The 15,429-nt window shown below is 44.5% G+C and overlaps 1 protein-coding gene across 11 annotated transcripts in view; it reads right to left on the bottom strand.

Moving 5' to 3' along the window:
* Positions 1-15,429, bottom strand: part of fhit (fragile histidine triad diadenosine triphosphatase) — a 1,297,392-nt gene that overhangs the window by 402,244 nt on the left and 879,719 nt on the right. For all 11 annotated transcript variants that reach the window (XM_068051609.1, XM_068051602.1, XM_068051603.1 and 8 more), the window contains one exon: positions 9,078-9,107. In XM_068051609.1, the coding sequence (XP_067907710.1) occupies positions 9,078-9,107 (30 nt within the window). The remainder of the gene's footprint in view (positions 1-9,077; positions 9,108-15,429) is intronic.

Genomic DNA, 15,429 nt, shown 5'->3' with positions numbered 1-15,429 from the left:
ATGACTTAGATGAAGGGACCTAAGGTATGGTTGTTAAATTTGCTGATGAAACAAAGATAGGTAGGAAAGTAACTTCTAAAGAGGACTTAAGGAGTAACTTAAGAAAGTAACTTCTTAAAGACACAACAGGATATAGATAGGTTAAGTGAATGGGAAAAGACCTGGCAATTGGAGTATAATGTGGGAAAGTGGGAAATTGTCCACTATGGCAGGAAGAGTAAAAAAAACAAATTATCTAAATGGTGAGAGATTGCAGAGCTCTGAGATGCAGAGGGATCTGGGTGTCCTAGTGCATGAATTGCAAAAGGTTAGTATGCAGGTACAGCATTAGGAAAGCTAATAGAATGTTACAGTTTATCACAAGAGGAATTGAATACAAAAGTAGGGAGGTTATGCTTCAACTATACAGGGCATTGGTGAGACCACATCTGGAGTACTGTGTACAGTACTGGTTTCCTTATTTAAGGAAGGATGTAAATGCGTTGGAGGCAGTACAGAGAAGATTTACTCGACTAATACCTGGAATGAGCGGGCTGTCTTATGAGGAAAGATTGGACAGATAGGCTTGTATCTTCTGGAATTTAGAAGAGTAAGAGGCGGCTTGATTGAAACATATAAGATCCTGAGGGGTATTGACAGGGTGGATGTGGAAAGGATGTTTCCCCTTGTGGGAGAATCTAGAACTAGAGGTCACTGTTTCAAAATAAGGGGTCGCCCATTTAAGACAGAGGTGAGGAGAAATTTTTTCTCTCAGAGGGTCGTGAGTCTTTGGAATTCTCTTCCTCAAAAGGCAGTGGAAACAGAGTCTTTGAATATGTTTAAGGCAGAGATAGATAGATTCTTGATAAGCAAGGGGGTGAAGGGTTATCAGGGGGTAGGTGGAAATATGGAGTAATCAATTTAGCCATGAAATTGAATGGCGGAGCAGGCTCGAAAGGCCGAGTGACCTACTCCTGCTCCTAATTCGTATGTTCGTATGTTCACAATCTTGTTATATTTGACCCCAAGATGAGCTTCCGACAACACCTCTGCACCATCACTAGGACCACCTATTTCCAGCTCTGTAGCATTGCCGATTCTGCCCTTGCCTCAGCTGATCTGCCACTGAAACCCTTATCCATGCCATTGTTACGTCTAGACGAGCTATTCTAATACATTCCTAGCCAGCCTCCTACATCCTTCCCTCCGCAACCCTGAGGTCATTCACACTTTGCTGCCTGCCTTCTAATTCACACCAAGTCCTACTCACCATCTCCCCTGTGCTCGCTGATATTGTTACGACTTCTCCACAGGTCACAACATATATTTAAATGTTTACCCAGTTACCAGTATGGTCAATCATATTTATATCCCAGATTAAAATACACCAACCAGGTTTCTTTAATAAACAACAAAATTATCAGTTTATTATAAAACAAGACATAACCAGTAATGAAGCAAAGCATTAACACACAGATTGAAATATGAAAGTTCCCCTTTATCTTAGCCACACACCGCTTAACCTAAAAATAGAGATTTTCTCTTTAGAGCTCTGTTACAAAAAAAAGACAAAAAAGAACACTTTGGCCAAATACTTGCTAATTCTTGAAGAAAAAAGAAAAGAGATGGAAAGATGTCAGTTGTCCCTTTTTAATTTGGCATCCCTAGATGGTTGCCATTGGGATCTTTCTAGAACAGTTCTTTTCAGGCGGCATTGAGGATCAGTTTGGCAGGCTTTTCAGGAGAAATGCAGCATCAGTTTCTCTATTTCAAACATTGATTCTCAAGACGTTCTCAAAGAGATGGAAAAGGGTGAGCTGATGGTGATTGCTCTCTTGGCTGTTTTTTCCCCAACACACTGTCCAAAGCGAAACCAAAAACAATATCTCGAGAGTCAAGACTCCTGACCCCTATAAATCTTGACCTGTCACTTCTCCGTAAACATCTCCCCCAAGTCAAAAAGTCCCTGCTGGGTATATATCTGAAGACAGGTGACTTCCAGTAAATGTTTTTTTTTTCAAACAAGACCTCTCAGTGTCCTTTCAATGACCCCAGTGAAAAAAAATCCATGGAATCCTTTTCAGTTTTCCCAAATAAAACGACGTCTATAATTCTAAAATACATGAGTCCTCAAGAAAAATACTCAACGAAAGCACTGTCGTGACAATATACATTGACTCCTAGTTGAGCAACGCCTCAATTTTAAAATTCTTATCCTTGTTTTCAAATCCCTTCATGACCTCGCCCCCTCACTACCTCTGTATTCTCCTTAAGCCCTACCACCCCCTAGATCTCTGTGCTCTGCCAATTTTGGCCTTGTGAGTATTCCCGATTTTAATCACTCCACCATTGGTAGCGGTGCCTTCGGCTGCCTAGGCCTTAAACTCCAGAATTCCCTCCCTAAACCTCTCCGCCTCTCTACTTCTCTTTCCTCCTTTAAGATGCTCCTTGAAATGTACCTTAAAACCTACCTCTTTGATCAAGCTTTTGGTTAATAGCCTAATATCTCCTTATGGGACTCTGTGCTAAATTTTTGCGCCACAATGCTCCTGTAAACTGTCTTGCGACATTTTGTTATGTTAAAGGCACGATGTAAATAGGGCGGCACAGTGGCGCAGTGGTTAGCACCACAGCCTCACAGCTCCAGGGACCCGGGTTCGATTCTGTGTACTGCCTGTGTGGAGTTTGCAAGTTCTCCCTGTGTCTGCGTGGGTTTTCTCCGGGTGCTCCGGTTTCCTCCCACAAGCCAAAAGACTTGCAGGTTGATAGGTAAATTGGCCATTATAAATTGTCACTAGTGTAGGTAGGTGGTAGGGAAATATAGGGACAGCTGGGGATGTTTGGTAGGAATATGGGATTAATGTAGGATTAGTATAAATGGGTGGTTGATGTTCGGCACAGACTCGGTGGGCCGAAGGGCCTGTTTCAGTGCTGTATCTCTAATCTAATCTAATCTAAATGCAAGTTGCTGTTGCTGTTTCTGATCAAAGGCCCTGACACTATCCAGCTCAGTGCATGACAATCAGCACCTGAATAAGGTACCTGAGAACAATTGCTGTCTGTAGAACCAGGAACAGTCTTAAGTTACAGTAGTAGTTAAGTGGAGAAAAAAAATCTGAGAAAACTGGATGGATAAAAACAACCCATTCAGCAGCAAGGAAAGCTTAACTAACAACCTCCATTAACTTTTATCAGCTCGTGGTACATGGCAAAATGTAAAATCCATTATATTAAAAAGAAACATAGGTGGACATAAGTGAACTAAACAGCTTAAGTTACAAATATGTCTCTCACTTTTCAGCATTTAGCTGAAAGGTCACAGACCTGAAACATTAACTCTGTTTCTCTATCCACAGAAGCTGCCAGACCTGCTGAGTATTTCCAGCACTTTGTTTTTATTTCAGATTTCCAGCATCCACAGTATTTTGCTTTGATTTTTTTTTCAAGCACGTTGGTAAGATGGTGCTCAGTAAATTGAAGCATGCAGCAGATTAACCTGACAGGGTGGCAAATACGCCTGTCAAAATAAAATTGGAAATCAAGCCGGGGAAAGCTTGAATTTGGCTCACTCTGAGAAATGCTGCAGCTTACTTCACAGAAACACTGTTTCTGGAGAGAGATAAGATACAGATATTCAGCACACAGACAGCAGTTACAGTTCAGAAGAGTTAAATGCAGGCAGATCACAGATCACTTTCTCTGTGCTGTCACCATACATTCCAAAAAGCAGCATTTTTTAAAACTATTTTGTCTGGTGCATTTTTGATTTCTCTGAAATTCTTACACTTTAACCGAATCACCAAGATCCTGAACATTTGCAGGTACTGTATGCTAAACCTCTTCTAAGCCAATTATGTTTAATTAATTAAGGATTCCAGCTGAAAAATTCAGAAGCTAATAATAGTGAGCTCACGAATACAAATATTAGAAATATGTGGTTACTGTTGTTTTAGTGGACTTCCATCAGTGGGTAGCAAGCTCGCCTGCGAGTCGGAAGATAGTGGATCCAAGTACCACTCCAGGGACTTGAGCACATAATCTAGGCTGGCATGTGAGTGCAATACTACAGCATGAGACTTTAAACCAAGGCCCTATCTGCCCTCTCAGATGGACATAAAAAGTCTCATGGAATTCTTTTGAAGAAGAACAGGGGAGTTTTCCCAATGTCCTGTCCAATATTTATCTCTCAACCAACATCACTAAAACAGATCATCGGGTCATTAGCTCATTGCTGTTTGTAGGACCTTGCTGTGCACAACCAGCTGCTGCGTTTCCAACATTAAAACAGTGACTACACATCAATAGTACTTCATAGGATAACCCAATGTGTTTTACAGCCAAAGATCATGAAATGCGCTATATTAGAACAAGTTCTTTCTTTCCTTTCCTTATATCTTCACACTCTTGTGTTGGAGAATAGTATGAACTAATGGCTGATTCAAAGTCCGATAGGCAGCAATGTGAACACTTCTTCCATGACCATAATCATCTTCACACCAGCCATAGGATGGTTAATTCTATATGGTTGGAGGGTTTACCAGGAGGCACCAACACCCACCAAATGGGAGTATTTCACTGGACGTCAACCCAAAAGTCAGAGCTGGAGCTCTAATCTCCACTCACTTGCTTGTTTGAACTTTGCACCTTTTGATGCAAAGGTCGGAATGCTACAACTAAGCTAGAGGTTCACTCCATTTACACGTGTTGGGCTCCATTCCCTTACATTTACTTGAACCCTCAAACCTGGTGCAAGGATGTAAATGCGTTGGAAGAAGTTCAGAGAAGGTTTACTAGACTGATATCTGGAATGGGCGGGTTATCTTACGAGGAAAGATTGGACAGGCTAGGCTTGTATCTTCTGGAATTTAGAAGAGTAACAGGCGACTTGACTGAAACATATAAGATCCTGAGGGGTATTGACAGGGTGGATATGGAAAGGAGGTTTCCCCTTGTGGGAGAATCTAGAACCAGGGGTCACTGTTTAAAAATAAGGGGTTGCCCATTTAAGTCAGAAATGATGAGAAATTTTTTCTCTCAGAGGGTTGTGAGTCTTTGGAATTCTCTTCCTCAAAAGGCGGTGGAAGCAGAGTCTTTGAATATGTTTAAGGCAGAGGTAGATAGATTCTTGAGAAGCAAGGGGGTGAAAGGTTATTGGGGGCAGGTAGTAACGTGGAGTAATCAGTTCAGTCATGAACTTATTGAATGGCGGAGCAGTCTCGAGGGGCCGAGGGGCCTACTGCTGCTCCTAGTTCATATGTAAGCCACTATCTGCACAAGCTACAACATTTGTGTGGGTCTTGACAGAGTCTTGTCATCTGAACATCATAAATGAAAATCAAGTTTTTTCTGACCAGAAATATTATTGTTCTCTGCACAATCTGGTAGCAAACTGTGCCAACCTCGGCAGCATGAAGCCCATGGGAGTCCAACTGAGAAAGCAGAAAAAGAGATGGGCATCTTATTCAAGTGGCAGGCACGAGCACAAAGAGGGGGGAATTTTCACTTTCACCGATCAGCCATCCATTAAAAACCCTGCCCAAATTTACTTTTTATTGAAGACAATGAAAGGAAACTCAAGCAGAGTGGATAATAGGTAGCTGATCTAAAACCGCCAGCTTCCTGCCCATTACCCCAGAGACTCTTTTCAGGGAATGGGGAGAAAATAAGACTCTGTGGAATGGTTGATGAGGAAAGAAAAGGGATGCTTTGTTGTAGAGGTGGTCGATAAAGGAATAATGGGAATGGCTGTTGAAAAGGAAGATGAAGACCCCTTGAAAGACGGAAGGGAGTCGATTGGAAAGCCCATGTGCCTCTCGCTCGGCTGGGAGGGGGACAGACAATTACTTTCAGGGCAATGTGTGTTTCAACTCAACAAAACAACAACTTGTATTTATGTAGCGCCTTTAATGTAATAAAATGTTCCGAGGTGTTTCAGAAAAGCACTATAGAACAAAGATTAGAGATACAGCACTGAAACAGGCCCTTCGGCCCACCGAGTCTGTGCCGAACATCAACCACCCATTTTATACTAATCCTACACTAATCCCATATTCCCAACAAACATCCCCACCTATCCCTATATTTCCCTACCACCTACCTATACTAGTGACAATTTATAATGGCCAATTTACCTATCAACCTGCAAGTCTTTTGGCTTGTGGGAGGAAACCGGAGCACCCGGAGAAAACCCACGCAGACACAGGGAGAACTTGCAAACTCCACACAGGCAGTACCTGGAATCGAACCCGGGTCCCTGGAGCTGTGAGGCTGCGGTGCTAACCACTGCGCCACTGTGCCGCCCGATATGACAGTGAGCCACATAGGAGGTATTAGGTCCAAAGTTGGGTCAAAGAGGTAGGTTTTAAGGAGCATCTTAAAGGAGGAAGAGAGGTAGGGGCAGAGAGGTTGAGGCAGGGAATTCAGGGGCTTAGGACCCAGGCAGCTGAGGCATGGGCACCAATGGTGGAGCAATTAAAATCGGGGATGCTCAAGAGGCGAGAATTGGTGAAGCGCAGCTATCTTGGAGGGCTGTGTGGGGCTGGAGGAGGTTACAGAGATAGGGAAGGGCAAGGCCATGGAGGGATTTGAAAACAAGGAGCAGAATTTTTAAGTTGAGGTATTGCTTAACTGGGAGCCAATGTAAGTCAATTAGCACAGGGGTGACAGGTAAACAGGACTTGGTATGATTCAGGATATGGCAGCAGAGTTTCGATAGAACATGGGAGGCCAGCTAGGAATGCACTAGAATGGTCAAGACTAGAGTTAACAAAGACATGGATGAGGGTGTCTTCTGTAGAAGATTTGAGATGGGGTAGAGTTGGGCGATATTATGGATGTGGAAATAGGCAGTCTTAGTGGTGGTGCGGATGTGTGGTCTTGGGGTCAAATATAACACTAAGATTGCAAATGGTTTGGTTCAGCCACAGACAGTTTCCAGAGAGAGGGATGGAGTCAATAGCAAAGGAATAGAGTTTGGCTGGAGGAATATTTAATTGGAGGAAATTTCTGCTCATCCAGTACTGGATGTCAAACAAGTAGTCTGACAATTTTGAGACAGTGGAGGGATTGAAAGATATGGTGGTGAGGTATCGTCAGCCCCCATGTGGAAACTGACATTTTTGGATGATGTTGCTGAGGGACTTCATGCAGATGAGAAATAGGAGGGGGCCTAGGATAGATCCGGAAAAGCGAGAGGTAATGCATTTGGGGAGGACAAACAAAGCAAGGGAATACACAATAAAAGAGGGATATTGAAAGGGGTAGAAGTGAGAGACCTTGGAGAGCATGTCCACGAGTTCCTGACAGGTAGATAGAGTGAAGATGGCATATGGAATGCTTTCCTTTATAAGCCAAGGTAGAGCATACACAAGCAGGGATGTAATGTAAGGATGTAAAAGGCTGGAACTGTATAAAACACTGGTTAGGCCACAGCTAGAGGACTGTGTACAGTTCTGGTCACCACATTACACGAAGGACATAATTGCTCTGAAGAGAGTACAGAGGAGATTTACAAGAGTATTGCCAGGGCTTGGAAGTTGCAGCTATGAGGAAAAATTGAATCAGCTTGGGTTGTTTTTCTTAGAACAGAGGAGGCTGAAGGGTGACTTAATTAAGGCATATAAAATTATGAGGGGCTTAGATAGACAGGAAGGACCTGTTTCCCCTAGCGGCGAGGTCAAACACCGGGGGCACAGATTTAAGGTGATTGGTAGAAGGATTAGAAGGGACATGAGGAAAAGCTTTGTCACCCAGAGGGTGGTGGGTGTCTGGAATTCACTGCCCCGATTGGTGGTGGAGGCAGAAACCCTCAACTCATTTAAAAGTACTTAGACATGCACCTGAAGTGCTGTAACCTGCAAGGCTATGGACCAGGTGCTGGCAAGTGGGATTAGATTGGGCAGCTAGTTTTTTCAGCTGGCACAGACATGATGAGCTGAATGGCCTCCTTCTGTGCCGTAACATTTCTATGATTCTATGATCCTTGGAAGATACCAAAGGTAATTGTATGGAAGAGGGAAGAAAAGAGAGGAAGATGGGGTGGTCAACCATGTCAAAGGCAGCAGACAGGTCGATAGAGATGAGAAGGGATAGCTTACCTTTGTCACAGTCACAGAGGATGCCATTTGTGACTTTGATAACAGCCATTTTGTACTGTGGCATGGGCAGAAACCTGATTGGAGGGATTCAAACATTGAATTCAGGTCACGATTTGGGAGGCGAAAACACGTTCAAGGACTTTGGAGAGAAAAGAGAGGTTGGAGATGGGGCGGTAGTTTGCAAGGATGATTGGGTCAAGGATTAGTGTTCTGAGGAGAGGGGTGATGGCAGCAGATTTGAAAAAATAGGGGACAGTCCCCAAGGAGAGAGAAGCGTTAACAACATCAACTAACATGGGAGCCAGGGAGGGAAGTTGGGTGGTCAGTTGTGGGCCACCAGAGATTCACTTTTGCTGCTGAGATTCAAGATTTGTTTAAAATATTTAGAGCAGTTTTCAAAAAATGGGAGTATATTACCCAGTTTTAGCTGAAGATAATCAGCTGAAGCTGCTCAGTGATTGCACTTTGTCACTCTGGAGTCACAGCTATGCAAATTTCTCTGCATGGGGCCAAGAATTTCTCTTTAATTTGTGGATTGAATTGCTAGTACAAGCTCAGAATTCTTTCTAAAACACTGCATATGGCTGGATTCATTCAACTGCATTGATGCTTCACCTTTCAACAAACAGCTCGTCATGTGGGCAGTGAAAATAACATTCATTCAAAGTATGAAACAACACTGAAAGTCTTTGTGTTCTGCAAACAAACCTCCATGCGGTCTAGTTTTCAAAAGTGCGTATTCCCAAAGATAAAGCGACTGACATTTCTTTTTAAGATACATTTTCTTCTCAGAAGGACACCAAATTAAATATTGTATTAGTTTTCTCTGGTAGGATTATAAATAATGTTCTATTGCCAAAACAATTATGCGTTTAAATGATAAAATGACAGTTATGTGACTGTATGGACTCATAACTCAGAATATGGAGCTCTTGTTCCAACAAAGACATCATGAATCATATCTTTCACAGCACAGTAAAACTAATATTAAAAGGCACTCACTTTCACAGTCTGCCCAGCTTCAGGACCATCCTACAAGAAGTAATAAAAGAGAAAAACATGAGGTGTTAATGATTCACAAGAATTCGGTGACAGTGAATCAAACTATTTATTTGAAAAACAGCTGAAGCTGAATGACAGCAGTATGTGATCTCAACAGTCATACATTATTGCAATCAGTTTTGTTTACAACAGACTGGGCAATGTTATTGGTGCTGGAAACCATACTTGCTTTCAGAAAGATTGTGAAAACAAGCCTCTGATTACTCAACTCTTTGAAGGGTAATAGTTAAGAACAGAAACTTCCTGTGGCAGACCAAAATCTCAGTGAAGCTGACATCATTTGCATTAAATTGCTTTTTTTAAGGGGAAGAAAAAGCGATAGCAAACATCTTGTTTAAAGTAAACAAACACATTTTAAGATTATTTCTCACCTCCTTTTAAAAGCTGCTGTTTGACAGAGGCTCATTAGCCCAGATATTTACTGATGAATTTAACAGCAGGACCTCAATAGAGCATTTTTATGTTTCCTGCCCAGCAGCCGGCCAGATTGAGATGCTACTTGGCGAGAAAGCCTACAGTAGAAGGCCACAGCCGGAGAACACTGGGGATGGTCCACGGCAATCGAGAAGATCATGGGTTGTTGGGGGAGAGGGTGGGCAGCAATGGAGTTCAGAGCATGGCAGAGAGGAGGTAGGGAGAGACCCTGTGTGGCAAGGGTGGGGTGGGGGGGGAGACCACAGGAAGTGAGACACCGTGGGAGGGAGAGACAAGAAGTTTTTGTTAATTCATTCATGGGAAGTGAGCGTCACTGGCTATGCCAGCATTTATTGCCCATCCCTAATTGCCCTTGAGAAGGTGGTGGTGAGCTGCCTTCTTGAACCGCTGCAGTCCATGTGAGGTAGGTACACCCACAGTGCTGTTAGGAAGGGAGTTCCAGGATTTTGACCCAGCGACAGTGAAGGAACGGCAATATAGTTCCAAGTCAGGATGGTGTGTGACTTGGAGGGGAACTTGCAGGTGGTGATGTTCCCAAGCATCTGCTGCTCTTGTCCTCGAGGTGGTAGAGGTCGCGGGTTTGGAAGGTGCTGTCTAAGGAGCCTTGGTGCGTTGCTGCAGTGCATCTTGTAGATTGTACACAATGCTGCCACTGTGCATCGGTGCTGGAGGGAGTGAATGTTTGTGGATGGTGTGCCAATCAAGCGGGCTGCTTTGTGCTGAATGGTGTCGAGCTTCTTAAGTGTTGTTGGAGCTGCACCCATCCAGGCAAATGGACTGTATTCCATCACACTCCTGACTTGTGCCTTGTCGATGGTGGACAGGCTTTGGGAAGTCAGGAGGTGAGTTACTCGCCGCAGGATTCCTAACCTCTGACCTGCTCTTGTAAACATGGTATTTATATGGCTACTCCAGTTCAGTTTCTGGTCAATGGTAGCCCCTAGGATGTTGATAGTAGGGGATTCAGCGATGGTAATACCATTGAATGTCAAGGGGAGCTGGTTAGATTCTCTCTTGTTGGAGATGGTCATTGCCTGGCACTTGTATGGCGCAAATGTTACTTGCCACTTATCAGCCCAAGCCTGGATATTGTCCAGGTCTTGCTGCATTTCTACATGGACTGCTTCAGTATTTGAGGAGTCGCGAATGGTGCTGAACACTGTGCAATCACCAGCGAACATCCCAACTTCTGATCTTATGATTGGTGGAAGGTCATTGATGAAGCAGCTGAAGATGGTTGGGCCTAGGACACTACCCTGAGGAACTCCTGCAGTGATGTCCTGGAGCTCAGATGATTGACCTCCAACAACCACAGCCATCTTCCTTTGTGCTAGGTATGACTCTAACCAGCAGAGAGTTTTCCCCCGATTCCCATTGACTCCAGTTTTGCTAGGGCTCCTTGATGCCATACTCGGTCAAATGCTGCCTTGATGTCAAGGGCAATCACTCTCACCTCACCTCTTGAGTTCAGCTCTTTTGTCCATGTTTGAACCAAGGCTGTAATGAGGTCAGGTGCTGAGGGGCCCTGTCGGAACCCAACCTGGGTATCACTGAGCAGGTTATTGCTAAGCAAGTGCTGCTTGATGGCACTGTTGATGACACCTTCCATCACTTTGCTGATGATTGAGAGTAGACTGATGGGGCGGTAATTGGCCGGGTTGGACTTGTCCTGCTTTTTGTGTACAGGACATACCTGGGCAATTTTCCACATTGCCAGGTAGATGCCAGTGCTGTAGCTATACTGAGTCATCAGCTGAGGGAGGGCGGTAGGTGGTAATCAGTAGGAGGTTACCTTGCCCATATTTGACCTGATGCCATGAGACTTCATGGGGTCCAGAGTTGATGCTGAGGACTCCCAGGATAACTCCCTCCCTACTGTAGACCACTGTCCCGCCACCTCTGCTGGTTCTATCCTGCCGGTGGGACAGGACATACCCAGGGATAGTGATTGCAGTGTCTGGGACATTGTCTGTAAGGAATGATTCCATGAGTATGACTATGTCAGGCTGTTGCTTGACTAGTCTGTGGGACAGCTCTCCCAATTTTGGCACAAGCCCCCAGATGTTAGTAAGGAGGACTTTGCAGGGTTGACAGGGCTGGGTGTGCTGTTGCCGTTTCCGGTGCCTAGGTCGTTGCCGGGTGGTCCGTCCGGTTTCATTCCTTTTTATTGACTTCGTAGCGGTTAGGTACAACTGAGTGGCTTGCTCGGCCATTTCAGAGGGCATGTAAGAGTTAACCACATTGCTGTGGGTCTGGAGTCACATGTCGGCCAGACCAGGTAAGGACAGCAGATTTCCTTCCCTTAATGGACATTAGTGAACCAGAGGGTTTTTACAACAATCTACAATAGTTTCATGTCCATCATTAGACTAGCTTTTAATTCCAGATTTATTAATTAAATTCAAATTCCACCTTCTGCTGAGATAATGAGGGAGGTGTGACAACAGTGAGGGAAAAGCTGCAAGAAGGGAGAGAATGCAGGTGGGAGAGACAGCAGGGAGGGTGAGATCATATGCAAGGGAGAGACTGTGGCAGGTTTGCTTGAGGAGTTGGGGGAAGTACTCATCCTCTTCCTGACCCATAAGCAGTACTGGAAAAGCTCTTACCTGCTGGATCTGGCAGCTACCACTTTCTTTTTGTTACCGGCTTTCCCAAGCACCTGGAAACACATTCTGGAAGTGCTAAATTCAATGGCTCCCAACTCCAAAGCACTCATTTAAATATTATAATTACTGACATGCCTCTCCAGAGTGGGTTACCTGACCGATCCCAAACCCACCACAGTTAAACCAAAAGACAGTGAGGATGCATTGGCAAACAGGATTAAGGAAAATCCCAAGGCTTTTTATACGTATATAAAGAGTAAGAGGGTAACCAGGGAAAGGGTTGGCCCACTCAAGGACAGAGAAGGGAATCTAAGTGTGGAGCCAGAGGAAATGGGCAAGGTACTAAATGAGTACTTTGCATCAGTATTCACCAAAGAGAAGGACTTGGTGGATGATGAGCCTCGGGAAAGGAGTGTAGATAGTCTTAGTCATCTCATTATCAAAAAGGAGGAGGTGTTGGGTGTCTTGCAAAGCATTAAGGTAGATACGTCCCCAGGGCCTGATGGGATCTACCCTAGAATACTGAGGGAGGCAAGGGAAGAAATTGCTGGGGCCTTGACAAAAATCTTTGCATCCTCATTGGCTACAGGTGAGGTCCCAGAGGACTGGAGAATAGCCAATGTTGTTCCTTTGTTTAAGAAGGGTAGCAAGGATAATCCAGAAAATTATAGGCCGGTGAGCCTTACGTCAGTGGTAGGGAAATTATTAGAGAGGATTCTTCGGGACAGGATTTACTCCCATTTGGAAACAAACTTATTAGCGAGAGGCAGCATGGTTTTGTGAAGGGGAGGTCGTGTCTCACTAATTTGATTGAGTTTTTTGAGGAAGTGACAAAGATGATTGATGAAGGAAGGGCAGTGGATGTTATCTATATGGACTTCAGTAAAGCCTTTGACAAGGTCCCTCATGGCAGACTGGTACAAAAGGTGAAGTCACACGGGATCAGAGGTGAGCTGGCAAGATGGATACAGAACCGGCTCAGTTGTATATATAAATAATTTGGAGGAAAATGTAGCTGATCTGATTAGTAAGTTTGCGGACGACACACAGGTTGGTGCAGTTGCGGATAGTGATGAGGATTGTCAGAGGATACAGCAGGATATAGATTGGTTGGAGACTTGGGCGGAGAAATGGCAGATGGAGTTTAATCGGACAAATGTGAGGTAATGCATTTTGGAAGGTCTAATGCAGGTGGGAAGTATACAGTAAATGGCAGAACAGGCAGAGAGATCTGGGCGTACAGGTCCACAGGTCATTGAAAGTGGCAACGCAGGTGGATAAGGTAGTCAAGAAGGCATACGGCATGTTTGCCTTCATTGGTCGGGGCACAGAGTATAAAAATTGGCAAGTCATGCTGCAGCTGTACAGAACTTTAGTTCGGCCACACTTAGAATATTGCATGCAATTCTGGTCGCCACACTACCAGAAGGACGTGGAGGCTTTGGAGAGGGTACAGAAGAGGTTTACCAGGATGTTGCCTGGTCTGGAGGGCATTAGCTATGAGGAGAGGTTGGAGAAACTCGGATTGTTTTCACTGGAACGACGGAGGTGGAGGGACGACATGATAGAGGTTTACAAAGTTATGAGCAGCATGGACAGAGTGGATAGTCAGAAGCTTTTTCCCAGGGTGGAAGAGTCAGTTACTAGGGGACATAGGTTTCAGGTGAGAGGGGCAAAGTTTAGAGGGGATGTGCGAGGCAAGTTCTTTACACAGAGTGTGGTGAGTGCCTGGAACTTGCTGCCAGGGGAGGTGGTGGAAGCAGGTAGCGACGTTTAAGAGGCATCTTGACAAATACATGAACAGGATGGGAACAGAGGGATACGGTCCCCGGAGGTGCAGAAGGTTTTAGTTTAGGCAGGCATCAAGATCGGCACGGGCTTGGAGGGCCGAACGGCCTGTTCCTGTGCTGTACTGTTCTTTGTTCTTTGTTTGCAAGTGGTGGGGATCAGATTTGACATTTTTTCAAATGTAATAGTTTCCATGCCTCGCTCTTGCGAGGGTGTGTTGGGAGGGGGGAGTGGGGTGGGGTGGGGTTGGTGGAGAAGGTTTAAAATTACTTTGATTTTGTCTGGTCTCTTTCTCTCCAGCATGGATATGGTGTAAAAACATATAGGACGACCCAGTCTCCATCTCAGTGCCATTACATTTTAATAAAGTTTGCATTTTTAGACTGGCGTGCAAACTGATTCAGAGCTACCCAAAGCACACTGCCACCAAAGCGTGTAGAATATTCTTTTCTTTTAAACAACCAAGTCAGTTCCTTCTCTATCCTTGGCTATTTTCAATACAAGTAAGGTTTGTCACAGAAACAGTTCACACATCGTATATTATCAACAGAACAGTCAGGAGCAGAAACCAGGTGGGTCGTTAAAATTGGCCAGGATGCTTGCCTACTGATGTCCCACTCCGTTCCCAATGCCTTTCCATTTTAATCTGTTCTTCTGCACAGGTAGCATAGACACCTTTCTGAAGGTAGGTCCTTTCTTACTGATGTCATTGGTTTCTGGCTGCAATTTTATCTCATTGGTTTCTGGCTGCAATTTTATGTCTGAGTGAAGAAGCCATTCCTGCCAGATGAAGCTAGCGAGAAGAGGAGCTGTGACCAGAACTGGCCCAAACTGTTAAGTTTCTATTTCCCTTTAATTGTGCTTCTCGAAGCCCCACAAGCAAATTTTAGCTTTCCCCTTCCCCATCGCAAGATCTTCCCAAAACCCCTAAATGCAACTTACCTGAATGCCAGGAACCAGTTCTCTGGTTTCAGCCATTGCCCAAAATTACACTCCTGCCCACTAGCCAGCTGCTGCCTCCAATTGGCTTTGGATAAGCAACTAACTGGGGGCATGCTGCTGAGGCCCAGGAGTTGAAGCAGCACAATCTGTAACTTCATGGTCTACTATATCCTTCACTCCTCCATCACCATTAAGTCAAATGACCAATCCTGGCTCAGTGAGGACTGTAGAAGGGCATGCCAATAGCACCAACAAGGATATCTGAAAATGAGTCCCAACTCGGTGAAACTACAACACAGGACTGCTTACATACTAAACAGCAGAAGCAGCATGCTATGGACAGAGATAAGTGATCCCACAACCAACAGATCAGATCAAAGCTCTGCATTCCTGCCACATTCAGTGACAGTGGTGGAAAATTTAAAAACTAATTGGAGGAGTCTCGATGAACATCCCGAATAATGGCAAAACAGAGCATGTGAGTACAAAAGACAAGCTTGGATCATTCACAACCATCTTCA

Source organism: Heterodontus francisci, chromosome 19 (genome assembly GCF_036365525.1).
Source record: "Heterodontus francisci isolate sHetFra1 chromosome 19, sHetFra1.hap1, whole genome shotgun sequence".
In the NCBI taxonomy this organism is placed as follows: Eukaryota; Metazoa; Chordata; class Chondrichthyes; order Heterodontiformes; family Heterodontidae; genus Heterodontus; species Heterodontus francisci.
The sequence above is the reverse complement of the archived record's forward strand: the minus strand, read 5'-3'. Positions and strand labels throughout refer to the sequence as shown.